The 26,938-nt window shown below is 43.3% G+C and overlaps 1 protein-coding gene across 2 annotated transcripts in view; it reads right to left on the bottom strand.

Moving 5' to 3' along the window:
• Positions 1-26,938, bottom strand: part of LOC139549751 (immunoglobulin superfamily member 11-like) — a 114,958-nt gene that overhangs the window by 74,340 nt on the left and 13,680 nt on the right. The window contains exon 2 of one of the 2 annotated variants that reach the window (XM_071360489.1): positions 7,295-7,324. The exons of the other annotated variant lie outside the window; for it this stretch is intronic. Within the exon in view, the coding sequence (XP_071216590.1) occupies positions 7,295-7,324 (30 nt within the window). The remainder of the gene's footprint in view (positions 1-7,294; positions 7,325-26,938) is intronic. 2 annotated transcript variants of the gene reach the window in all.

Genomic DNA, 26,938 nt, shown 5'->3' on the forward strand with positions numbered 1-26,938 from the left:
AAGTAGGGCTTTTATTGCTCAATATAATTCATGCTGATAAAAGAAATACATCCATAGGCCTAATGGCCACACGCTCAAACACTTTTGATAGACTTCAAGGGGCAATCTGTAGTTGCTACATCCATTTTTGGACTTATAAATTATATATATTAATGTAAAGATATATTTTAATCGTATTATTATAAGTAGTAGAAAGCGATGGGTTAGAAAAAGCCAACAACCAACCCATAAAGTAAAATTTAACATCCATGTATGGCCAGCTATGTAAACTTTAACATTGATTTATCCTGCAATAGATGTCGTTCAATTGGTAACATACATTTTTATCTTCTTCTAACGCCTCTTAAGGGGAAAGTAATCTAAAAGTAACTGAATGTAATCAGATTACGCTACTGAGTTTGTGTAATCCAAAAGTTACGTTACTGATTACAATTTTGGACAGGTAACTAGTAAATGTAACGGATTACATTTAGAAAGTAACCTACCCAACCCTGACTAGCAGTAATCAAAAAGGAAACTGTTAATTGTATTGTTGTCTATGTAGGCCTTGTTCTCTACAGTATGTAACCTCTTCCAGTAGGATCTGGCGCTGGGTTGGTTGAGTGGTATGTTCGTTTTCTTTAGTGTCTCCCAGGAGTCCAAGTCTATCTGTGTTGTGTGTTGGGTCATGCGGTCTTGCTCTACATTTCTTCTCTCCAGAGGCTGGACTCTAACAGATATGGGTAGGAGTTGCGAGGAATGAGTGGTATGAGACACGGCCAAGTAGCACCTCTGCTAACAGTCTGCTAGACTACCAATGACTCATATGGAGATGGCAGCAAATACTTTACACTGTTCCACAAACCTATGGTGTGCTAAGGAATTTAGATATAGTATGGGGCTTGTAGCTACCAAGGAATGAATTGAACTAAGAATTCATCATCCACTTCCTCTGAAAACTGAAGGATCTGATTTCTACCGTTTATTTAAGTGATAATGCCCAAGAAACCGGTGTTTGGAGGATATATTGGCACGGGTGTTGTTAGGCCCGAGACGAAGTCGAGTTGCTAGAGACGCGACCCAGTCGTTCAGTCTTTTTGTTCTGTATCTATGGACGCGACCCAGTCTTTCTTTCCAAATGTTCCATTGCAATACTGGCTGACAACGTTCTTATCCCTTGCTTGCTAGCTAGTCAACTACGGCTACCTTACAGTCACGTCAAAAAGTGCAGCCCGGGGGCCTCCCGGGTGGCGCAGTGGTCTAGGGCACTGCATCGCAGTGCTATCTGCGCCACCAGAGTCTCTGGGTTCGCGCCCAGGCTCTGTCGCAGCCGGCCGCGACCGGGAGGTCCGTGGGGCGACGCACAATTGGCATAGCGTCGTCCGGGTTAGGGAGGGTTTGGCCGGTAGGGATATCCTTGTCTCATCGCGCTCCAGCGACTCCTGTGGCGGGCCGGGCGCAGTGCGCGCTAACCAAGGGGGCCAGGTGCACGGTGTTTCCTCCGACACATTGGTGCGGCTGGCTTCTGGGTTGGAGGCGCGCTGTGTTAAAGAAGCAGTGCGGCTTGGTTGGGTTGTGCTTCGGAGGACGCATGGCTTTCGACCTTCGTCTCTCCCGAGCCCGTACGGGAGTTGTAGCGATGAGACAAGATAGTAATTACTAGCGATTGGATACCACGAAAATTGGGGAGAAAATGGGATAAAAAAATAAAATAAAAAATAAAAAAATAAAATAAAAGTGCAGCCCGAATTACAGAAAAGTAGCGGCATTTCCATTAGTTTAAGCTGTTTTCTAGTGACATTTATTTGGATACAACCATAACAATGAGCTAATGAGGCGCGATTTCGCCTGGCATAGAACAACCCAGCTAACACAATCACTTCAAACTGAAGCTGGAAAGACTGCAAACTAGCTGCACTTCATTTTGTTTTCAATTGACATTTATTTGTATATATCCATAAAAATGATGCCAGATGACTGGCTGAGAAACGCTGCTTGCCTGCCTGTCTGTCTCGTCCCAACTCCAGACACATTCATTACTACTGGACAGCTGTAGATGGAATTTGAATATTGAAACAATGTTGCAAATGTCAGAGAGACAGACAGCAAGGTTTATAGAAATCTCCCCTGTTGAAAGCTACATGTTAGTGTAAAAGAAATGTGAGATAATGTCTAGATGCTTTTTATAGTGGAGATCAAGTTTATAAATTGCCTGGCTGGGCTGATGAGACAGTGGATTGCGCAGTCAGATGGAACAGAGTTAATAAGCATTTTGACATCATAGATTTAGCCGGTGGTAAGTTGTGTAATAGACACCGGCTGGAAAGCGGTTTTAACCAATCAGCACTCAGGATTAAACTCACCCGTTGTATAATTTCCATCAAATCCTGTTGTGCGAAGCTTTCCCTTGTTCTCTACCAATGTGCTTATGTGCTTATACAAACTGTATAACAGAGAGCATTTGCAATTTATTGCAGATGTATTTCAATCTCAGACAGACAATGTGTTAAGTGGAGCGGCTGTCTGACACCTCTGACTTCAATGTTGTGAATAGAGGATTCATCACCTCATTATTGCAACACTACTTCACTTTGGCAGCAGTGCCCATTGTTCCAGCAGATTAGCACAATGAAATGTGGTTGAATTGAGTTCTAATAAAGATTTAGTGGTTTCTGTGTACTAGGAATCTCCAAACTATTACATATCCAAGCTGAAAGCTGATTACCCAAAAGTGCCTTTCAGCATTCAATAAGGAGCGTATTTTTCAATAACCAATAGATTAATGACTATTACAATAATCCAACATTCAAATCACTGTAAGGATAATTAACTCGAAGTTGCTGTATGGCAAGCGGAATTACATCATTTGGATACTGGCCTTTGTTAAACTGCAATGGGTTCACTGGATAGCTAGCTACTGTAGGCAGTTGGAATCCACAATCCACACCGCACTACAAAATCTTATAGGCCCTAATGTTTATCTTTGACGGTCTCTGGCTTATCATATCGTTTCAGGAAAAAACAAATTATCCGGAGAAAAGCCAATGTGAAACGGAGCAGAGAGACTGTGTCCTGGTAATGGATAATAGGTTTGGGTGGAAAATGTGAATCCTATCCACTCAGAGGGTGTCTATCTATCATTAGCAGAGCCGTGTCTGATGATGAGACGTCTATCTCTGTTGAGGTATAGATGGCTTCATCAAATACTCACATGCCCCCACTAGTCACCACTAGTTTATTTTTTATCGTTCCTCCATAATCCATTCATAACCATTAGTAATCCATAGAACATGAACATGGCGGACGAACATGTCAGTTATAGTGTGTATACAGTAGGCCTGTATACACACTAAATCCTGTGCATGGTCAGCCATTGTTTATGATGCTAGAGTGCTGTCTGGCATTTGGTACAGACTCTTGATATTTTGAGCCGAGAATGTTTATATGCAAACCGCACTGCAGCAGTACACATAAGGTCATATGGCTGACAGTTTTGTTCCTCATTGACAACCATAACAATGTTTACTTGATAGTGTAGCAAATATAACGCTTACTAAGCAAACATTAAATTCAAATCTAGCTACTGGATAAAACAGTAACAGACATCAGACATTAGTTAGGCTTAAGCACCAGGCACATGAATATGCTACTGGTCAATAGCCAACAGTAAGGGGCCTATAGGGTTGGCAGGAGGAAACACTACCCTGACCAGAGTCCAGATTACATTTGCCAGACTGGATCTGCAATAGTCATGAATGAATGGATGGAGAGAGAGAGAGAGGCCGAGAGAGAGGCCGAGAGAGGCCGAGAGAGAGAGAGAGAGAGAGAGAGGCCGAGAGAGAGAGAGAGAGAGGCCGAGAGAGAGAGAGAGAGAGAGAGAGAGAGAGAGGCCGAGAGAGAGAGGCCGAGAGAGAGAGGCCGAGAGAGAGAGAGAGAGAGAGAGAGAGAGAGAGAGAGAGAGAGAGAGAGAGAGAGAGAGAGAGAGAGAGAGAGAGAGAGAGAGAGAGAGAGAGAGAGAGAGAGAGAGAGAGAGAGAGAGAGAGAGAGAGAGAGAGAGAGAGAGAGAGAGAGAGAGAGAGAGAGAGAGAGAGAGAGAGAGAGAGAGAGAGAGAGAGAGAGAGAGAGAGAGAGAGAGAGAGAGAGAGAGAGAGAGAGAGAGAGAGAGAGAGAGAGAGAGAGAGAGAGAGAGATGGTGGGGATTATTCAGGACTAAAATACTCTGCGATCCACTGAGGGAGGCCAGAGACATAAATCGCAACAAGACTCCATCTGCTAGAAATACCCATAAAGGCAGGACGAACCGTTCAATCGACTAGCATGCCTCTGCGTCTATAGATATCCCTGTTGTTGTTTTTTTTGCTTCACACCGTCCGTGCTGACTCATTACAACAATAAATACTATAAGTAATAATATGGGAATAACAGTCGATCCCAGGTAAACTAAAGAGCCGAGAGGGGAAGGGAATTCCAAACAGTGTCATTAGGACTGTCCCGACAAATTATTAGAGCACTATTACTAGTGTCCACACAAACACACTCTCCATTTACCGTGATTAGGACCAGCTCTATGCTAAAGCCAACGTCACCATGGTAAACACTATGTAGTCAATGTGATTAAACTGATTATGGCTGTTTGCACACTGAATATGTACAGCAAGGTCCTTTATTATTGGCACCCTTGATAAATATGGGCAAAAAATACATTATAAAATAAATAATACAAATATTGAGCTAAATTGTATGCAAAAAAAAGGGGAAATTATATTATTTCATAATAAAACTATTGCTCAGAGAAAGAGATTTTGTTTAACAAGTAATAAAAACAAATCTCAAAAAGATAGGTCAAAATTATTGCCACCCTCGTTTTCAATAGTCTGGCATCCTCCCCTTGCGAGGATAATGACAATGAGCCTTTAATTAAAAGCCTGTATCATATATACAGTACCAGTCAAAAGTTTGGACACACCTACTCATTCAAGGGTTTTTCTTCATTTTACTATTTTCTACATTGTAGAATAATAGTGAAGACATCTAAACTATGAAATAACACATATGGAATCATGGAGTAACCAAAAAAGTGCATTTTATATTTGAGATTCTTCAAAGTAGCCACCCTTTGCCTTGATGACAGCTTTGTACACTCTTGACATTCTCTCAACCAGATTCATGAAGTAGTCACCTGGAATGCATTTCAATTAACAGGTGTGCCTTGTTAAAAGTTTGTGGAATTTCTTTCCTTCTTAATGTGTTTGAGCCAATCAGTTGTGTTGTGACAAGGTAAGGGTGGTATACAGAAGATAGCCCTATTTGGTAAAAGACCAAGTCCATATTATGGCAAGAACAGCTCAAATAAGCAAAGAGCAACGACAGTCCATCACTACTTTAAGACGTGAAGGTCAGTCAATCTGGAAAACGTTCAAGAACTTTGAACGTCTCTTCAAGTGCAGTCGCAAAAACGGGCTCTCATGAGGACCGCCACAGGAAAGGAAGACCCAGAGTTACCTCTGCTGCAGAGGATAAGTTCATTCGAGTTGCTTTCGAGTGGCGCAGTGGTCTAAGGTACTGCATCTCAGTGCTTGAGACGGCACTACAGACACCCTGGTTTGAATCCAGGCTATTGGGAGTCCCATAGGGCGGCGCACAATTGGCCCAGCGTCGTCCGGATTTGGCCGGTGTAGGCTGTCATTGAAAATAAGAATTTGTTCTTAACTGACTTTCGTAGTTAAATAAAAATTCAATAAAAAATTGCACCTCAGAAATTGCAGCCCAAATAAATGCTTCACAGAGTTCAAGTAACAGACACATCTCAACATCAACTGTTCAGAGGAGACGGTGTGAATCAGACCTTCATGGTCGAATTGCTGCAAAGAAACCACTACTAAAGGACACCAATAAGAAGAGACTTGCTTGGGCCAAGAAACACGAGCAATGGACATTAGGCCAGTGGAAATCTGTTCTTTGGTCTGATGAGTCCAAATTTGAGATTTTTGGTTCCAACCGCCATGTCTTTGTGAGACGCAGAGTAGGTGAACAGATGATCTCTGCATGTGTGGTTCCCACCGTGAAGCATGGAGGAGGAGGTGTGATGGTGCTTTGCTGGTGACACTGTCAGTGATTTATTTGGAATTGAAGGTACACTTAACCAGCATGCCTACCACAGCACTCTGCAGTGATACGCCATCCCATCTGGTTTGCACTTAGTGGGACTATCATTTGTTTTTTAACAGGACAATGACCCAACAAACCTCCAGGCTGTGTAAGGGATATTTGATCAAGAAGGAGAGTGATGGAGTGCTGCATCAGATGACCTGGCCTCCACAATCATCCGACCTCAACCCAATTGAGATGGTCTGGGATAAGTTGGACCGCAGCGTGAAGGAAAAGCAACCAACAAGTGCTCAGCATATGTGGGAACACCTTCAAGACTGTTGGAAAAGCATTCCAGGTGAAGCTGGTTGAGAGAATGCCAAGAGTGTGCAAAGCTGTCATGGAGGCAAAGGGGAAAAACCCTTGAATGAGTAGGTGTGTCCAAACCTTTGACTGGTACTGTATATATGAGATTGGAGAACATGTTGGGAGTGATCTTAGACCATTCCTCCATAAAGAATCCTTCCAGATCTTTGATTTCCTTTGACTCCTCACAGGGAGCTTTTGTGGTCAATTAACCAATATACAATTTCTTGTTGAAAGAGATCCACTTATGGCCAAGTGTCAGGTTTTTGGGTAAAATGTGCTAGTACTAGGTAAAGTTTGTGATGCCGTTTACCTTAACAAGGGCCCCAGGACCAGATTTTTTTTTGCTTCTTGTATAAAATATAATTTCCCCAAAAAATGTAGCATACAATATAGCTCAGTATTTCTATTATTTATTTATACAGTCTTTTTCATTCATCCTAATCAAGTGCCAATAATTATGGACCTGACTATATTAAGTGCAGTGCTTTAACAGTACATAGGGGAAGAATGTGACTAATTTCTAATCAAATGAATGAGTTACCATTCCTAAAAAAGGGTTTAATTCAAATAGTGCCATTGACACTACTAGTGTCACACCTGAACAGCCGAGCGGCGTTCTCATCTTGGCATTTCAATGCATCTCCACCACTACACCCTACTCTTAGAGGATGGATTCAATGCATCTCCACCACTACACCCTACTCTTAGAGGATGGATTCAATGCATCTCCACCACTACACCCTACTCTTAGAGGATGGATTCAATGCATCTCCACCACTACACCCTACTCTTAGAGGATGGATTCTGCACAATCAACAATCATCATTGTATTTATTTCTGGAATCATCAAAAAAGGTACCTGTTCCTGTGTGTAGATCAAATCTTGAACCTGAGAAAAGAGAATAAGAAAACAATGCTAAGTATTGAAGCGAAAAGCTTGCATGCATGTAAAAGAGCTTAGGCCTATACATAGTAAAGATAAAGTAATGCAAATATGCATTTCAAGAACATGAACAGCTGTTGGTTTTCAAAAGGTAATCCACCCCCGTCTACAGTGAATTCCTGGTAGGGCACCTTGTCAAGTGTAATTGTTCTATAGAGCTCATGCAGTCAAGGGGGTGTGATTTTACATGCCTGGAAAAAGAAAGAAAACACTAATTGATGGCAAACTCAATGCACCCTGCTCTATTTGTTGCAGCGTGTCAGAATACATCGATTTATTTTCCATATACTGTTTGACATGGGACACTTAATTAAAAAGGTCCCCCGGTACAGTAGGTAATGTAATTACAGTTCATAGATCTGCCCCCATCACCTCCATTATCCCCTAGAGCTCACATTGCAAACGGGGAACAAGCGTTGCATCATCGCCCCACTGAGTGAATCGTATGCCAAACAGATCAAGTGACTCGATGGCACCGCTGACTGGTTTTCCACAATGTGCCAATACAATCAGCAGCGTTGTCGCCATTAAGATTGGCTATAATTGACCACATTGTGAGTTAACCTTACAGGCATAAATCAGTCGTCATGATACAGGGATATTAAGTCTAGTTTATATAAGTCCTGGAGGGCTTTCATAATCATAATAATCTGTATTGACATCAAATCAAATTGTATTTGTCACATGCCCCGAATACAACAGATGTAGGTAGACCTTACCATGAAATGCTTACTTACAAGTCCTTAACCAACAATGCAGTTTTAAGAACAATAAGAGTCAAGAAAATATTTACTAAATAAACTAAAGTGAAAAAATGTAAAGTAAAAATATAACAATAACGAGGCTATATACAGGGGGTACCGGTACAGAGTCAATGTGTGGGGGTCTATCTACCCCATAGCTTGTGTATGCAAAGTGCATGATAACAAATATGTATTACATACACTGCATCTGCATTTAAGCAATTAATTGAATATGCATCGCCGAGGAATTCAAGCTCAAGCAATATCACATATGTTGCCAAAGGAGGATCTTTCCATAAATCCCATTTTTCTCATTCCCCTTCATCCTATTTTCCTGGAATTAACATTTCCCTAATCTACAGATACATTATAACAAACAGCATGTTACTTGAAGTTACAGTAACTGCTGAAGAGAGAGATGAAGCTCTTCTGTGATAAAGCTCTTCAAGCTTTGCATGCTGCTTGATATATCTGGCCAATAACAGGCTCTTCTTCTCTGATACACTAGAATGTTTCTAACTAGAGATTGCAATATGGTGACGTCTTCACTGCTCTCTCCACTGGTGTTAAATGGACCTCTCTCAGTGCCCTCCCATAGATCCAACGGCCCAGAAGAACCCACAGCGTCTCCATGGCTGGCTCTAACCCAGGCAGCCTGGATAAACTGAAGAGAATCATGTGAAAAACTGGCTTTCATGAACCCTGCTCTGGGGGACAGTATACAGAACCTTTGATTCTCTGCCGAGCCGAAACGTACAGTCCTAGAGTAGAATCCTTAGAAACTGGAGTGAACACCAGCATACCGATAACAGCACTAGAGCTCATTAGGCATCCCATCAAAACACTGCATGGGGTGAGAGGACCATTGTGGGTGTCATACTTGAGTTTTCCACGTCGACAGCCAAAGAAATCGTTGTCAATGTAAACAATACACTGCATTTCAGATAATGTTATTGTTCTCAAATGTGCAGTACGCACCCCGCTCACTTTAAATTCCATTACACACCCAATGTGAAATACAATATAGTCATTGGAGAAAGGTTGGCGTTTGATATTCTGGACATTGGCATCTTCAAGTGTTCAATTGATGCCTGTCAGAAATTCCCCAGTTGATGTAAATGAGCATTTTGAAACCCCCATGGCTTCAGGAGAGGAACATGCACCCAAAGCACGGCGGACTCCTTTAATAATCTTCTACATTTTCTGCATGAACTGGCAACGAGACGTGAAGCTGACGTTTTGCCTCACTGCTCCTATACTGAGAACGTTCACAGGCTATCACCGTTGATTTTAATAGTACCTGCTGTATTGCTAAAGTGCTCTCATTTCAGAGACGAAGGGGCAATCATTTCATCAGCTGTCAAGCTGGGCCAGAGTACTCTGACTGAAATAGGCTATCTTCAAGAGCAATGGCTGCTGGGGAAAGAGGGAATCTCGGTAGATTACCGGGTGCAAATCAGGCATATACAGTAGCTAGGCTGTCCTCTACCATGAATGATAACTGCCAGGAAACATAATAAATCACTGTCGTTTGGATATTTAGAGAAGTGATCGTATGACTGACAGAATTAGACCACAAATTCAGATTTTATGTTTAATAATAATTTGTGTGTAAAACTCACTCCAGCATACACATCATTGGACCTGTTCTATTTCAGGTGTGTCAGTCTTATGCTTAATGTGAATGTATAAAAGTGCTTTTTAACAGGGTTAAACCCAAACAGGGTTGAAAACATGAATATTTGAAAACAGTTGACAATCACAGGCTGCAACAGAAGGTTTTCTAGATAGAAATACCAACCGAACAAGGCAATTTTCATTGAAGTTCCCCTTTGAATTTAATTCCGACCTTTGAAGCACGTTGGTGAGAATTACAAGCCATTACCCAGGCAAACAACTGTCCGCTAACAGCCAAGCACCTTAAAGAGAATGTCAGTTACCACGGAGACGTCTGCTACTGTAGAACCCTGGCTCTAACCTCCTCGCCACACTACAAGTACGAAGCACTGAGATGAATTAACAAGTGTCAAAACGGATGATATCATCGTTTGTTTTCATTTTGAGAATCTGTCTTCATATTTAACAACAGAAGTAGCACAAGTATCCCTTGGCTAATATTCCCCATGCTGATTTTTTGGTTCACAGAGGTACTCAAAGTAAAGTTTTAAAAGGAGATTAAAACATATGCAGCACAGAAAGAGATAATTTGAGAGGTAGAGGCCACTGGCTTTAGTGTACTTTGGTAGTTGGTATAAATGTTACTGGTATTTGTTGGTCGAATCGCCAGGTAAACCATGTTAAATCTTAGCTTGGCAGTGGACTTAAACATGTTACAACTGCAGTGACAGGATTCAGCGGAGTGTGGTAGTACAGTTAATATAAATAGATTCAGTAAGATGTTATCGAGTCAGTTCCTTAGTCTTCTCAAGACCAGATAGTATAGTGACCTGCAAGCTTAAAGCAGGTCACAAACACAGAATTGGTAGCCCTGTCCTGATGCCCTCCGTCCATGCAGCCTTCATTTCTAAAAACAGACCATTCTCATGCTTCCAAGAGCCTATATCCTCTCTCTCCTATTGTCAATACTCTCAGCATTCAGACTGACCTCCTCATAACTGGGTGCAATGAATGAGTCCGATATGATCACACATCCCTCATCTGCAACCACATCCCATATGGTGCCACAATGAGTCTTTAGGTTCAGCACGTGTCCAAGTCCCATTGGTTTGGTTTAAAAAGCTATCTTCTCACTATTGGGTCATGGTCCGCTTGTTACTGTGTGGGATTCTGCCATTTGATTCATCCAGTTCTTTTCAAGTTCTGTTCAGACTAAGCTCCTGGATCCTGTAAAACACAGTCCTATGTGTTAAGCTTCCCTGTAGTCTTAGGAGATATGAGAATAACAACAGCGTTTGAAGATTAGCACAACTTGATTGTAGTTTCACACATGAATTCATGACTCAAGGTGTTTGCACCTGGTTTTCTTCCAGGAGTCAAAATGTAAGCTGTTTATTTCAGGAGTAAGTATTCACTTGTTTGTTTAATTGTGCGTGTGTGTGTGTGTGCATGTGAGCAAGCATGTCTTACAATAATAATGACAGTCTGATGCAGAAACCCTCAGTAAACGTGTTACTGATCATTTTGTCATTCAAAATGTACATTTATATTGTATAATTAACAGGATCTGGGCCAGATAGTAAAAGATGTTGTTTTCTTTATACAGAATGATTTGTTTGTTTTATTTTGCCTCCCCACTCCTTCTTGGGCCCTAACCTAGATTACAGCACAACGACTATTAATCATTGATGATCAGACCTTTTAATATTGCTCAAATATAATACATTTGCACCTAAATGAACACATACTGTGCAATATTTCCTTTATTTTTGTGTGGACCGGCAGCACCATCCAAAACACACCCCAAATGTACTTTCACTCAGACTAGTATTCCCTGCAAAATCATAATGCCAATGTTTCAGTATATAAAAAGCATCATAAATAGCAGAATAAGATAAACCCATAGGCCGATTGACAGTATAAATTAACTACTGTCACTGCTTACTCTGCTTTGTGAACAATCGACAAACCAATCACTGTACAGTATGTGTAACCCCTTATCACTGCAATTAAAAACCCATATATCGTTGGCCAATATCAAAAGATATCAGCAACAGGGATTCTAAAAGGAAAAGGATGGCAAAAGGTCAATGATGAGTCCCCCACAAAGTGAGACCCCCACTTGGACACAGCCAGGAAAATATTGAGAAGACGGGATCCAAGTCATCTGCCAAGACTGGTGATGAGGAGCCTGGTTCCAAAAGCCTACAATAACAGTCAGATTGACTGATTACATTTGTCTTAATCAGAGGTTAACATTAATTACAGGATGAGATGAGGGAGCCTTGGGCTTTAAATCCTTTGGCTGTACACACAAACACACACACACACACACACACACACACACACACACACACACACACACACACACACACACACACACACACACACACACACACACACACACACACACACACACACACACACACACACACACACACACACACACACACACACAGGAGATGAAGCTTACAGAGGAAACCTACAGGGTGGTGTATGATACATGCTTATGCACAGTGCCTACTGGCTCTCCTAGGTCTCTGGGTTCCAGCACCATCTCCACCCTCTATCTCTAGGGTGCTAGATCTGCAGTTATTATAAAACGACCATCTACACCATTTTCAATTATACATGAAGCCCCCCCACTTGCTCCCTAAGTGTATGGAACCCACAATTTTTCTAGCGCATTAAAGCTACAAGACATTTTCAAGTAAATTTGCCAGGTATCATGGTTGTCAATTTGTATTATGCAAACATAACCAGAAGAAATACTTATGCCTCCTCTGTATGCCTTGCATGCAAGATAGACGGTCTTCACCACTATCTAACCTGGCTATACCATGGTAGACCGGCATATGTAACATTTCAATCTGCTACACATCCATAGCCTCATGTATAGAACAGTGTTATGGAGTATGGGAATGCACACAGTACACAGGGGCCCCTGAGGCCCTGGGCATGACACCAACCACCTATTACACTTTTAAATTGGTCCCAGTGAAATCACTCCGCCGTGGCTGAGGCATGACCTTTGCTGGTGTCTTATGTACAAGAGAACTAGTCGCTGTCAGCACGATCAGGGCCGGGGCTAGCCTTTTGTGGGCCCTAAGTGAGATTTGGTTGGGGCCCCCCTCACCAAGCAGCTAAAAATGTAGCGGTGGAGAGAAACATTTTAGTTTTAAAGTTAATTCCCTGCAATTCTACACATTTTGCCAAGGAGCTTAGAGAAAATGTTGCAGTTTTAAAGCAAGTTTTCTACAGTTCTACACATTACAGTCTTTTAGGTAACTTTTGGCAAACTCCAAGCGGGCTGTCATGTGCCTTTTACTGAGGAGTGGCTTCCGTCTGGTACTCTACCAGAACGGCCTGATTGGTGGAGTGCTGCTGAGATGGTTGTCCTTCTGGAAGGTTCTCCCATCTCCACAGAGGAACTCTGGAGCTCTGTCAGAGTGACCATTGGTATCTTGGTCACCTCCCTGACCAAGGCCCTTCTCCCCCGATTGCTCAGTTTGGCCCGGGGCAGCCAGGTCTAGGAAGAGTCTTGGTGGTTCCAAACTTCTTCCGTTTAAGAATGATGGAGGCCACTGTGTTCTTGGGGACCTTCAATGCTGCAGAAATTGTTCGCTACCCTTCCCCAGATCTACGGACAATTCCTTCGACCTCATGGCTTGGTTTTTGCTCTGACATGCACGGTCAACTGTGGGACCTTATATAGACAGGTGTGTGTCTTTTCAAATCATTTCCAATCAATTTACCATATATATATATATATATATACACATTTGTAAGATTTCAAAAGAACTGTTTTTGCTTTGTCATTATGTGGTATTGTGTGTTGATTTATGGGAGGCAAAAACGATTTAATCCATTGTAGAATAAGGCTGTAACATAACAAAATGTGTCAAAAGTCAAGGGGTCTGAATACTTTCCCAATGCACTGTATGCCATGGGACGATTTATTTTGTTGCAATTTTATAACAACTTTTATGCAATTCTACTAATTTTGTCATGACTTATGCCAGGTTAATGATATCTGACTGAGAGTGACTAACAAAATCAATGGGGGCCCTGGAGGTTGGTATTTGGCCATGACTACTACAAGTTTAGATAACCGGCTAGCCTAACTTAACAACCTAAAAATTGTTAGCTGACATGACTGATTGAGTGACTGTCAGTGACTGACACAAGAGAAAAACTGCTGATGCACAACCACATTTCTAACTTACATTCTGTGTATTCTACTATTCTAACTCTCAACAGTAAGTTGAAACCCCGACTGAGTTCCTTAAAAAAAGGAAGTGGTCGCTTTGGGCCGGGGGCTCTTAGTCCTGGAGCCAGCCCTGGGCACGATCAGTTAATAAGGCTTAAGTTAAGGTTGTGAAGTGTTTTAGCACTTACACCATCACTTTGGCAGAGAAACACCACCGAGCCAGGTTAAATGGATAGTTCACTTTAGGAAAGTCGAAAAAGCTCAATCTTCAAAACAGCAAACTATCCCTTTAATATTGTGCCCCAGATCTACAGGTCGGAATATGGAGGAGATGTGATGCAGCAGCAGCTCACAAACGTCTGGTAAGAAGTGCCAGTGAAAAGTCAAGAAACCACCCAACCAACCACACTGGGCCCAGGCTTCACCCAGGCTCTGGCCAGTGGAACAGGGGGCCTCTTGTTCCCGTGACATGGTGGCAGGAAACATGATGTATTCCGATGATAATGAGCCATGCAGCAGGACAATCAAAACCCCCAGTGTCCTGGCACCAGCTAGCCCTCTCTCAAAGACCCATCGCCAAGGAAACCAGTTGGAAACGGCACCCTGACAGTGCCTAGGGACAGTGAGGGCATTAAGGATTCCACAAAGCTCTGAACGAACTGAGGCTTTCCAGAGGACTGTCTTTCAGCAAAGAAAAACACACAGTTACCCTTGGTATATTTTCTACTGTAAAAGGCTGTATTGGAATGCTGTTTTGAAAATCATCTATGGCATGTGTGATTTTCTCCAAAACACGTCATCACTGTTAGTTTCTATTTTATACACACAGTCCACCTGAGTCCTCGGTACTGTAGGCAGGATGTAAGACAACCAAATAAAATGTAAAATAAAGTATTTTACTGCTCCCCAGGCAACTGTAATGAATACTCAGGGAGAAAAAGGTGTAAATTCACACGCAGAGCACGGCAGGTGTTTAATTCGTCTTTGCAGAAGGCAGGAATCGTGGTCACAGGCAGGCAATGGTCATACACAGGTAGGCAAACAGACAGGTGAATCAAAACTAGGACTGAAGGCTATAACTGGTTCTCACAAACGAGCTAGGAAAAGGCTTAGTAGAGTCAAAACGAACAATACCCCACAAAGGCACAAACAGAATGAACTGAACTAAATAAGGAGCTGATGAGACCAGGTGAATAACTAACAGGTGAAATCAATGAACAAAAATGAAAGACGGGGCTACGTTCAAGAACACAAAGAAACAGAACACAAGGTTGACTAAGAAAATAAATACAGAACCTTACAAGCCTTTGGATTCGAACCCTCTGCCCAAAATTACAGCTGACAGCATGCAAACAAGTGGTAATGGTGTTAGATCAGGGATGTAAGACATGGTGGTATGCTCCAGATGTTAACTTAGAATTGTTTTTCAGATACCATGGCAGATCAGGGTTCAAATACTATTTGAAAAAATTCCAATATTTTTTGAGTTTGCTTCAGTCTGCCTGGAGTGCCAAATGGTTAGGGTTTGCTGTTTCAAAGCTATTCTACCGGTTCCTTTGCAACAGGCAAGCTCAATGATGCCCAGCTAAAGTATTTTAAATGATTTCAGATAGTATTTGAACCCAGGTCTTTTACCACAAAGGAGGAAAGTAGAGTGGGTAGAGGAAGCTCAAGCAAAGTGTTGTAGTTCTTTCCTTTGTAATCCTGCTGCACTGTGCCAGTACACTGACTGACTGACTCTCCTCAAGATAGAGGCAGTACAGCCCTTACCATGCTGTGCAGTCGTGTGTGAAATGTGCCTCGGTGGCTGACTCTCTCAACCATGTATGCATTTCTAAAAGATTCACGTTGACCTCTCCATCTACAGTCAACTGGTCTCTCCTGAGGTGTCTGTCAGATATCTAAAGGGAAGTATGCCGTTTATTCCTGAGCTCACACTTTAACGGCACAGCTAAAACCAACTCCCTTTAACGGTTTATTAACTATGACTACAACACAGGCTCATCTGCATACCAATGTGCAATGAATTTTTCATCCTACTGTTAAACAAGGATGAATTAAAACTGCGCTCATTTTGCATTGCATAGCCATATAATCAGTTATAGCTGGGTCGAGCAGGCGTTCACCCTTTTATCTAGACACCATTTTTAACAATTGAAAATAGCATCTCTTGTGGCTGTGTGAGCAAAAGGATGGTTGGCTCAATGGGGCTCTCTGTCATTTTCAACCACCCTCAATTTTCTATTGTGTTCCCTCTAATAGCGAAGCCATCACTTTCTGCACCCACCACCATATTACAGTCCCTCTTACACTCTCCTAAAGCTTTAGTCACAGCTAAAAGTCAATAGGCAATTTCAATAAGACAGCTGAAGCATACCTTCAATGTATTGAAACCCCTGTTCAAAACAACCTCAGACCCAACAATGCCACTCATTTCTGTTTCTTTCTTTCTTTCTGGAGAGTGTCATGAAATACCTGTGCTAATTTTAAAGTGAAAATGTCAGCCTTGTCCACACATGGGAGGTTGGCTGATCCCTTGTTATTCACTCACTGATTATGATCTATGAATATGAACAGGCCTTCCTCTCTAGGTCCTAAATGAGGATGTTGGTTGCGTTTCAATAATCTTTCCTTTCTTGTACACTTAAAGGGAAATTTCAAAAATGTTTAGCTTCATATTCATCATCTACACCACCCCAACATCCAACATATATGAAAATGGTGTGTTTCTATGTTTTGTAGTAAAGAAGATAAGTGTTTCCAATGACATCATCAACCAATTGCTAGGCAATGCCTGCTCATAATTGGTTAAAATCACACGATGCACACCGATGATGTCATTGGAAACACTTATCTTTTTTACTACAAAACATAAACATTTTCACATATGTTAATGTTGGGGTGGTGCTGGAGATGATGAGTATAAAATGGATTCTTTTTTTATTCCCTTTGTAGATTTGAAAGGAAATGACAGGTACACTATATATACAAAAGTATTTGGACACCCCTTCAAATTAGTGGATATGGCAATTTCAGCCACACTCGTTGCTGACAGGTGTATAAAATCGAGCACACATCCATGCAATCTCTATAGACAAACATTGGCAGTAGAATGGCCTGTAATGAAGAGCTCAGTGACTTTCAACGTGGCAGTCATAGGATGCCATCTTTGTCAAATCAGTTTGTCAAATGTTTGAGGCTCTGTCGCAGCTGGCCGCGACCAGGAGACCCATGGGGCGGTGCACAATTGGCTCGGCGTTGTCCAGGTTAGGGGAGGGTTTGGCCGGCAGGGATGTCCTTGTCCCATCGCGCACTAGCAACTCCTGTGGCGGGATGGGCACAGTGCACACTGACACGGTCACCAGCTGTACAGTGTTTCCTCAAACACATTGGTGTGGCTGGCTTCCGGGTTCAGTGGGAATTTCGTCAAAAAGCAGTGCGTCTTGGTTGGGTTGTGTTTCGGAGGAGGCACAGCTCTCGACCTTTGCCTCTCCCGAGTCCGTACGAGAGTTGCAGCGATGAGACAAGACTCTAACTACCAATTGGATACCATGAAGTTTGGGAGTAAATGGGCTAAAAATAGTGATGTGAGAATGTGAGACGCAGAGTAGGTGAACAGATGATCTTCGCATGTGTTGTTCCCACCGTGAAGCATGGAGGAGGAGGTGTGATGGTGTGGTGGTGCTTTGCTGGTGACACTGTCAGTGATTTATTTAGAATTCAAGGCACGCTTAACCAACATGGCTACCATAGCATTCTGTAGTGTAGAACTTTTTGAGGATCTGGGGACCCATGCCAAATCAGTCTCCTGGGGGAGAAAAGGTGTTGTCGTGCCCTCTTCACGACCAGTGGTGTAAAGTACTTAAGTAAAAAAAAAACATTTAAAGTACTTCTTAAGTTGTTTTTTGGGGTATATGTACTTCACAATTGATAATCATGAAAAATTTTACTTTTACTTCACTACATTCCCAAAGAAAATAATGTACTTTTTACTCCATACATTTTCGCTGACACCCAAAAGTACTTTTTACATTTTGCATGCTTAGCAGGGAAGGAAAATGGTCCAATTCACGCACTTATCAAGAGATCATCCCTGGTCATCCCTACTGCCTCTGACTTAACGGACTCATAGCACACATGCTTTGTTTGTTAATTATGTCTGAGTGTTGGAGTGTGCCCCTGGCTATCCATACATTTAAAAAAACAAGAAAATGGTGCTGTCTGGTTTGCTTAATAGGACTTTTAAATGACTTTTCACTTTTGATACTTAAGTATATTTAAAATCAAATACTTTTAGACTTTTACTCAACTAGAATTTTACTGGGTGACTTTCAACTTTTACTTGAGTCATTTTCTATTAAGGTATTTTTACTTTACTCAAGTATGACGATGGGTACTTTTTCCACCACTGTTCGCGACTGTCTTGGTGTGTTTGGACCATGATAGTTTGTTGGTGATGTGGACACCAAGGAACTTAAAAGTCTCGACCCGCTCCGCTACAGCCTGTCAATGTGAATGGGAGCGTGTTCAGCCCGCCTTTTCCTGTAGTCCACGAACATCTCATTTGTTTTGATCATGTTGAGGGAGAGGTTGTTGTCCTGGCACCACACTGCCAGGTCTCTGACCTCCTCCCTATAGGCTGTCTCATCATTGACGGTGATCAGGCCTAACACTGTTGTCGTCAGCAAACGTAATGATGGTGTTGGAGTCGTGCTTGGCCACGCAGTCGTGGGTGAACAGGGAATACAGGAGGGGACCATGCCCGCACCCCTGAGGGGCCCCCGTTTTGAGGATCAGCGTAGCAGATGTGTGGTTGTCTACCCTTACCACTTGGGGTGGCCCGTCAGGAAGTCCAGGATCCAGTTGCAGAGGGAGGTGTTTAGTCCCGGGGTCCTTAGCTTAGTGATTATCTTTGTGGACACTATACTGTTGAACACTGAGCTGTAGTCAATGAACAGCATTCTCACATAGTAGGTGTTCCTTTTGTCCAGGTGGGAAAGGGCAGTGTGGCGTGTGATTGAGATTGTATCATCTGTGGATCTGTTGGGGCGGTATGCGAATTGGAGTGGGTCTAGGGTTTCCGAGATGATGGTGTTGATGTGAGCCATGACCAGCCTTCCAAAGCACTTCATGGCTACCGACGTGGGTGCTACGGGGCGGTAGTCATTTAGGCAGGTTACCTTCGCTTTCTTGGGCACAGGGACTATGGTGGTCTGCTTGAAACATGTAGGTATTACAGACTCGGTCAGGGAGAGGTTTGAAAATGTAAGTGAAGACACTTGCCAGTTGTTCCACGCATGCTCTGAGTACACATCCTGGTATTCCATCTGGCCCAGTGGCCTTGTGAATGTTGACCTGTTTAAAGGTCTTGCTCACATCGGCTACGGAGAGCGTGATCACACAGTCGTCCGGAACAGCTAGTGCTCTCATGCATGCTTCAGTGTTGCTTGCCTCGAAGGGAACATAAAAGGCATTTCGCAGCTGGGTTTCTGTTTGTAGTCCGTAATAGTTTGCAGGATTCAGGCTTGGTCCTGTATTGACGCTTTGCCTGTGTGATGGTTCGTCTGAGGGCATAGCGGGATTTCTTATAAGTGTCCGGATTAGTGTCCCGCTCCTTGAAAGCGGCAGCTCTAGCCTTTAGCTCGGTGCAGATGTTGCCCGTAATCCATGGCATGGCTGTGGGGACGACATCATCGATGCACTTATTGATGAAGCCGGTGACTGAGGTGGTATACTCCTCAATGCCATTGGTTGAATTCCGGAACATATTCCAGTCTGTGCTAGCAAAACAGTCCTGTAGCGTAGCATCCGCATCATCTGACGTATTGATCGAGCCACTGGTACTTCCCTGCTTTAGTTTTCGCTTGTAAGCAGGAATCAGGAGGATATAATTACGGTCAGATTTGCCAAATGGAGGGTGAGGGAGAGCCTTGTGTGTGGAGTTAAGGTGGTCTATAGTTTTTTCCCCCTCTGGTTGCACATGTGACATTCTGGTAGAAATTAGGTAAAAGTTTTCCTGCATTAAAGTCCCCGGACACTAGGAGCGCCGCTTCTGGATTACGCATTTTCTTGTTTACTTATGGCCTTATACAGCTCTTTGAGTGCAGTCTTCGTGCCAGCATCGGTTTGTGGTGGTAAATAGAAGGCTACGAAAAATATAGATGAAAACTCTCTTGGTAGACAGTGTGGTCTACAGTTTATCATGAGGTACTCTACCTAGCCCATTCCAACACCAACCCGATGCTTTTAATTTTGTGTGAAGATGTGAATGAGTGCACACCACAGGAGGCTGCAGAGCGGAGGACAGCTCATAATAATTGCCGGAACAGAGAAAATGGAATGGTATTAAACACCTGGAAACCATGTGTTTGATGTATTTGTATTTCATTAATTTCGCTCCAGTCATTACCATGAGCCCGTTCTCCCCAATTAACGTGCCACCAACCTCCTGTGGTGCACACTTTAGGAAGGAGAGATTATTGGGACATGCCTTTTCTCTTTTAAAAAGAGGAGGGGACATCTCAGTTGTTATGCATGATGGGATACAGACACTCCCTCCAGTATCTATGAACACAGGAATTACTCTTCATGTTGGCATTGAGAGAGGAGACAACATGGCAATTGCATGGTTATTGTTGGTTTGGGCTAATTACAGCTGTGATAACATGCAGGGATTAATTAATTAATAATTAATTGTGCATGGCTAATTACCCATATTGACTAGATTGATGTTAATTGCATATTGGACAACTGAAAAACAACCACAGGGGACCTAAACAGACAGCACGCAGGACCAGGGCTTCAAACCAAATACCTTTTCAACTCTAGTCATTAGCTCATTCCCATGGCCATAACACTGTGCTGTATTTTTACTCAGGATCCACAGAACAAGAGTGAAGTATGGCTCAGAGGGAGGAGAGGGAAGAGGAGCAGGAAGTGTGACCATACAGGGAGGAAAAAGAGAAATTATTGTGGCGGGATGAGGGCAGAGCAGACCGAGGGATGATGAGAGGCTGGAGATAAAAGAAGAGAGATGGAGGGAAAGAGGAGAACAAGAAGGGAAGTAGAGGGAGGAGAGAATTTGTTCATGTGAGGTAGGGCCAAAGAGGCTTGCTGTCCACTGAGTCTCGTGAATACATAAACCCAAAGCTATCTATAATCTATAAATCACTGCATAGGGACCTGAGGGTTGTAATCTGCCGAAAAGCCTGTCTTAGCGAACGATTTGGGGCAAATAAACAGAGGAGCACTTTAATATTTTACACATTGTCTTGCGTCCATGTGGTACTTGCGAACCGCGGCTGTTAAATTACGCCCCACGCTAGCTTAAAGCCCCTCAATAGCCTGAATCTACTTAAAATCCTTTCTGCTGTGGGATAACACACACTAATAGGTAACACACCGCTGGACCAGGGATCTGGGACACAACTAATATCAGGGCTGATAGATACACTACATGGACAAAAGTATGTGGACACCTGCTCGTTGAATATCTCATTCCAAAATCATGGCCGTTTATATGGAGTTGGTCCCCCCTTTGCCGCTACAACAGCCTCCACTCTTCTGGGAAGGCTTTCCACTAGACGTTGGAACATTGCTGCGGGGACCCACTTACATTCAGCCACAAGAGCATTAGTGAGGTAGGGCACTGATGTTGGGCGATTAGGCCTGGCTCACAGTCGGCGTTCCAATTCATCCCAAAGGTGTTCGATGGTTTTGAGGTCAGGGCTCTGTACAGTTGGCACTATGCATTGGGGCAAGTAGCGTTCTCCTGACATCTGCCAAACCCAGATTTGTCGGTCGGACTGCCAGATGAGGAAGTGTGACTCATCACTCCAGAGAACGCGTTTCCACTGCTCCAGAGTCCAAAGGTGGAGAGCTTTACACCACTTTACACCACTTTCATGAAGCTCCCAACGAACAGTTCTTGTGCTGACGTAGCTTCCAGAGGCAGTTTGGAACTCAGTAGTGAGTGTTGCAACAGAGGACAGACAATTTTTGCGCAATTCAGCACTCGCCGGTCCGGTTCTGTGACTTGCGGCCGAGCCGTTGTTGCTCCTAGACGTTTCCACTTCACAATAACAGCACTTACAGTTGACCGGGGCAGCTCTAGCAGGGCAGAAATTTGACAAACTGACTTTTTGCGAAGGTGGCATCCCATGACGGTGCCACTTTGAAGGTCACTGAGCTCTTCAGTACGGGCCATTCTACTGCCCATGTTTGTCTGTGGTGATTGCATTGCTATGTGCCCGATTTTATACACGTGTACTTTTGTATATATAGTGTAAGTCTGTACATTGTAGCATTGTTTATTATGTGCATCATATTAATTCTGCTGTTGGTTGGTGTTGCATGACCATGTCTGCATTGGAACAGAGAGGGAAAACTGTGCTGAGACCAAACGAAGCTTGTGTCTTGTGATTGGTCTGTTTGCGCATCATTTGCAAAGATGTGATCATGATGTCGTAAAACAGTGACGTGAAGGTAGAGGTTATCACATTTTTCTCTGAGAGAGTGGTTTCGAAGTGTGGTCAGTGACTGAGGACAGTTTAGTGGATTATGGGGACGTATGACCAATTAAATCTAGTAGGCAATATCCCCCCCCCCCATAATACGCACATTGCAGTGGCCCTTCTCCCTTCTATGACAGGGGCCCCGGCTCTGAGGCCAGTGAAATCTGCTGTAACCATGTACAGATGGGATCTCCTGCATGCTCACTGTTCATGCTTACAACCATCACTCTGCAGTTCTTACACACATCAGACCCGACGTGCTCGTTCATACTCAAGTAATGTTGCACGGCCTTGGAAAGTCATTTGGCTCTTGTTTAAGTTGGTGAGGAAAGGGAACTGGTGAAAACTTTGTGTAGACAACACACCATTAAGGATCAATTCAGACACTCAGCACACATTAACCTGGATGTCCTCTGGTGGAGAAGTAAAATATCATGTAATAAACTTCTACAGTGTGTTAAATATACCGTTGCTAGTCGCTGTCCATCACTTAGCTACAACCTTATTCATGTTTAGTTTAAACACATTTTTGCCAGACTGAACCTGTGCTGCATACATATTCTGAGATCTTTTGACGATGTACAGTATATTCATCAGTTCTATGTTTAGAAACATACATCTTGGAGGGATCACGTGACCCCTGAACGAGATGGCCGCATGAACTAGGAGCTCCGCACAAGTAGTTTCCAATTCCTAATCTTACCTCCACTTCAAGTTTAAACTCATTTAGCTTTAGTCAAAAAGTCATGGCGGCTACAAAAGGCGACACTACAGGTGACATTTTTACCCGGACTCGAGCACTAGCGACGGAAAAAGCCTCCAAGAAGCAGCTAGCTTCAGAAAAAGCTAGCGCCATTAGCCAGGAGCAAGAGGACCCGTTCCCCCCCGAGGCCCAACGAAGGCCAACCTCGCACTCTGTCGAAGACATCTTTTCTGAGCTGAGATCCCAACGTACAAAACTCAACACTAAACTAGATGCCATTAACGCTCAGCTCAGTGCGATAGGGGGCAAGGTGACAATCCTGGAAAATGCTTTGCCTGACATAAACAACAAGATAACCATAAACGCGGGGCGCCTGGACGAGGCAGAGAGGCGAATCCTATCCACGGAAAACTTATTGACAGACGCCATGGAAACAATAGCATATGCTAAAAAAAAAATAGAGCAGCTGGAAGAGAAAACAGAGGACCTGGTAAACAGGGGGCGAAGGAATAATTGTGTTCTATTAAATCTGGGCGAAAAAGAAGAGGGAAACATGCCACTGATCCGCTACCTGCAAGACAAACTTCCCGAGTGGCTCCACCTGTCCACCGACAGACCCATAGAACTCGAGAGAGCTCACCGAGCACTGAGGCCCCCACCAGCAGCCAGACAACCACCGCGCCCAATCACCATACGTTTCTTGAGATTCACCGACAAGGAACGAGTCCTACAGGCGGCGAAAACCAACACCATTACAGTGGGAAACGCCAAACTCATCTTGCTCCAGGACCTGTCAGCTGGAATACGCCGAAAGCGCCGAGAGTTTGACGAGGTGAAGAAATGTTCCATTGACCGAGGCATCTTTAGGGGATTCAAATACCCAAACGAGCTCAGGATTCTTTACCAAGGAGCCCTGCGACACTTCAAAACTCCCGAAGAGGCAAAACGTTTTTTGAAAGACAACCCCGGTCAATGAGAAATGGACCAATGACTAAATGCGATTACTATTATTACTAAAGGAGGTAAGACAACATATAGCCGATATCCAAAGACCCACCCGCCCTGCTAAATGTCATTATAGCCGTCTAATCTATATTTATGTTCCTTTAGCTGAGAGGGATAGGCTCCATATTATAACCTAGGCCTACTATATGTAGGCTGGGCTATTGATTTTATTTTCTCCCATTTTTAATGTGGTCTGGACGGGGGCTACGTTGTCATTTACCCAATGCGGGGCGGAGAGGATGAGGCATTTCTTTGGTGGGGAGGGGGAGACGTTGTGCGTTGCTAACTGTTCCCGTTTTTTTTTTTGTTTGTTGTGGGAACACAGAATTGTGACTGAGCGGGGAGGTAATAGATCCAACGGGATATGTCGAGTTGTTTGGGAACTCGGCTGGGGTGTTCAGAGACTGTTATTTTATGTAAACCATTTATTTTCCTTTTATGTGAACGCAGCTGTAACTACTATCCACCTTTACCCAGAGATGACTTGCACTAAAGTTCGATTACTGTTCGATGACGATGACTAGTACCTTAAATCTATTGACATGGAACTGCCATGGTCTAGGTCATGCAATAAAACGGAAAAAGATACTATGTGCTCTAAAAAAAGGAAAAAGCAGACATCGCGCTATTGCAAGAGACACACCTCTGTGATGCGGAACATGCCAAACTCCGCAGAGCTTGGGTGGGACAGGTGTATTTCTCATCTTTCAAATCCAACAGTAGAGGCACAGCCATACTTATCCATAAGAATGTTCCATTCATAATTGACAAAAACATATCTGATCCGGAGGGGAGATTTATTTTGATAACTGGGTCACTGTATGGGCAACCAATTACTCTCTTAAACATATACGCCCCTAACACAGATACTCCTGCTTTTATGTCGAAAATGATAACCCTGTTCAATGAGCATTGTGTTTCCTTTGGAGTGTTGGCCGGAGATTTTAATTGTACCCTGAACCCAACCCTAGACAAATCATCTCAAGTCCCCACCACAAATCCTAGATCTGCAAAGATGTTGAACTCTCTTACTAAAGAGATGGGACTGATAGATATCTGGAGAGAGACTAATAGCTCATCTATGGACTATACATACTACTCTAATGTCCATAACACCTACTCCCGTATAGATTACATTTTTATCCCAAAGAGTTTCATAAATTCAGCCACGTGTAGAATCGGACCCATAGCGCTTTCGGATCACGCCTTTGTCCACCTCCGCTTTGACCTCTGCAAAAACATCCCGAGGTCAAAGAGCTGGAAATTCAACACCTCCATGCTATCAAACGAAGCATTCCATACATTGGTAACTACATGGATAGACAACTACACACAAGACAACAAAGATTCTCCTGTTTCTCCGGCCACAATGTGGGACGCTGCTAAAGCCACACTAAGAGGTCATCTAATTGCATATGCTTCCTCTAAGAAAAAAGCAATGGAAGCACACAGGCTAGATCTGGAGAGGGAGCTGGAACGCTGTGAAAAAGTACATAAACAATCCACAGACAGCACCTCCTGGAGTCAACTTAAAGCAGCCAAAGCCAAACTGAATTTGGACTATACTCGGGAGATTAAAAAAAAGGTTTTCTTTACTAAACAGAAATACCATGAGTATAGCAATAGGCCTAGTAGATTGCTTGCTTATCAATTAAAAAAAGAGCAGTCAGAGCGTACAATTGTGGCTATCCGAACAGCAGAGGACGAGGTCACATATGACCCAAAAAAGATCAATTTAACTTTTCATGATTTTTACTGCAAACTATATACCTCTGAGAGAAAACACACGGAAGCAGAACTCCACTCCTTCCTAGAGGGAATCTCGCTACCTAAACTATCAGAGACTGACCAAGAAGATCTCAACTCCCCCTTCACTCCTGAGGAGATCCTGGAGGCAATTACCTCCATGCCACCTAACAAGTCCCCAGGCCCAGATGGATTCCCCAGAGAGTTCTACAAAGCTTTTTGGCCCCAGCTTAGCCCTATTTTCATGCCAATGCTGGAGGAGTTTTGCAAAAACGGAGTTCTCCCAGACTCAATGCGCACAGCTCGCATTACAGTGTTGCTCAAAAAAGACAAGGACCCCCTATCCTGCTCCTCCTTCCGGCCCATAAGCTTGTTGGATTTCGACTACAAAATAATTACCAAATTGCTGGCCAAAAGACTAAACACTCTTCTTCCCAAAATAATAAAAGCGGACCAAACTGGATTTATTAGAGACAGATACTCTTCTGATAACATTCGCCGTCTTTTTGATATTATTGATCAAGTAAACGCACAGAAGACCCCTGTCCTGCTGGCTTCACTGGATGCTGAGAAGGCGTTCGACAGGATGGAGTGGAGCTTTTTGTTCTCAGTCTTAGAAAAGTTCAATATGGGCCCAAACTTTATTAAATGGATCAAATCACTATACTCTCATCCAAATGCCATGGTGACTACTAACGGACTGAACTCTGACAGATTCCCTTTGGGACGGGGCACAAGACAAGGGTGCTCGCTATCCCCCCTGCTCTACTTGTTGGGGGCGGAGCCTCTGGCAGAGTTGATAAGGAGCAATTCAAGTATTACAGGTGTTCCTGCAGGCGGCCTGCAGCACAAGATTTCGCTTTACGCGGATGATGTCTTGCTCTACATATCCAACCCTGAGAAATCCCTTCCTCCCATTTTAGACACAATTGCTCAGTATGGCACGTTTTCAGGTTATAAGATAAATTTTAACAAATCCACTGTCTGCCCTCTCAATATTACACTCACCAGTTCTATGAAGAC

The sequence above is a fragment of the Salvelinus alpinus genome, chromosome 22, assembly GCF_045679555.1.
Source record: "Salvelinus alpinus chromosome 22, SLU_Salpinus.1, whole genome shotgun sequence".
Lineage (NCBI taxonomy): Eukaryota > Metazoa > Chordata > Actinopteri > Salmoniformes > Salmonidae > Salvelinus > Salvelinus alpinus.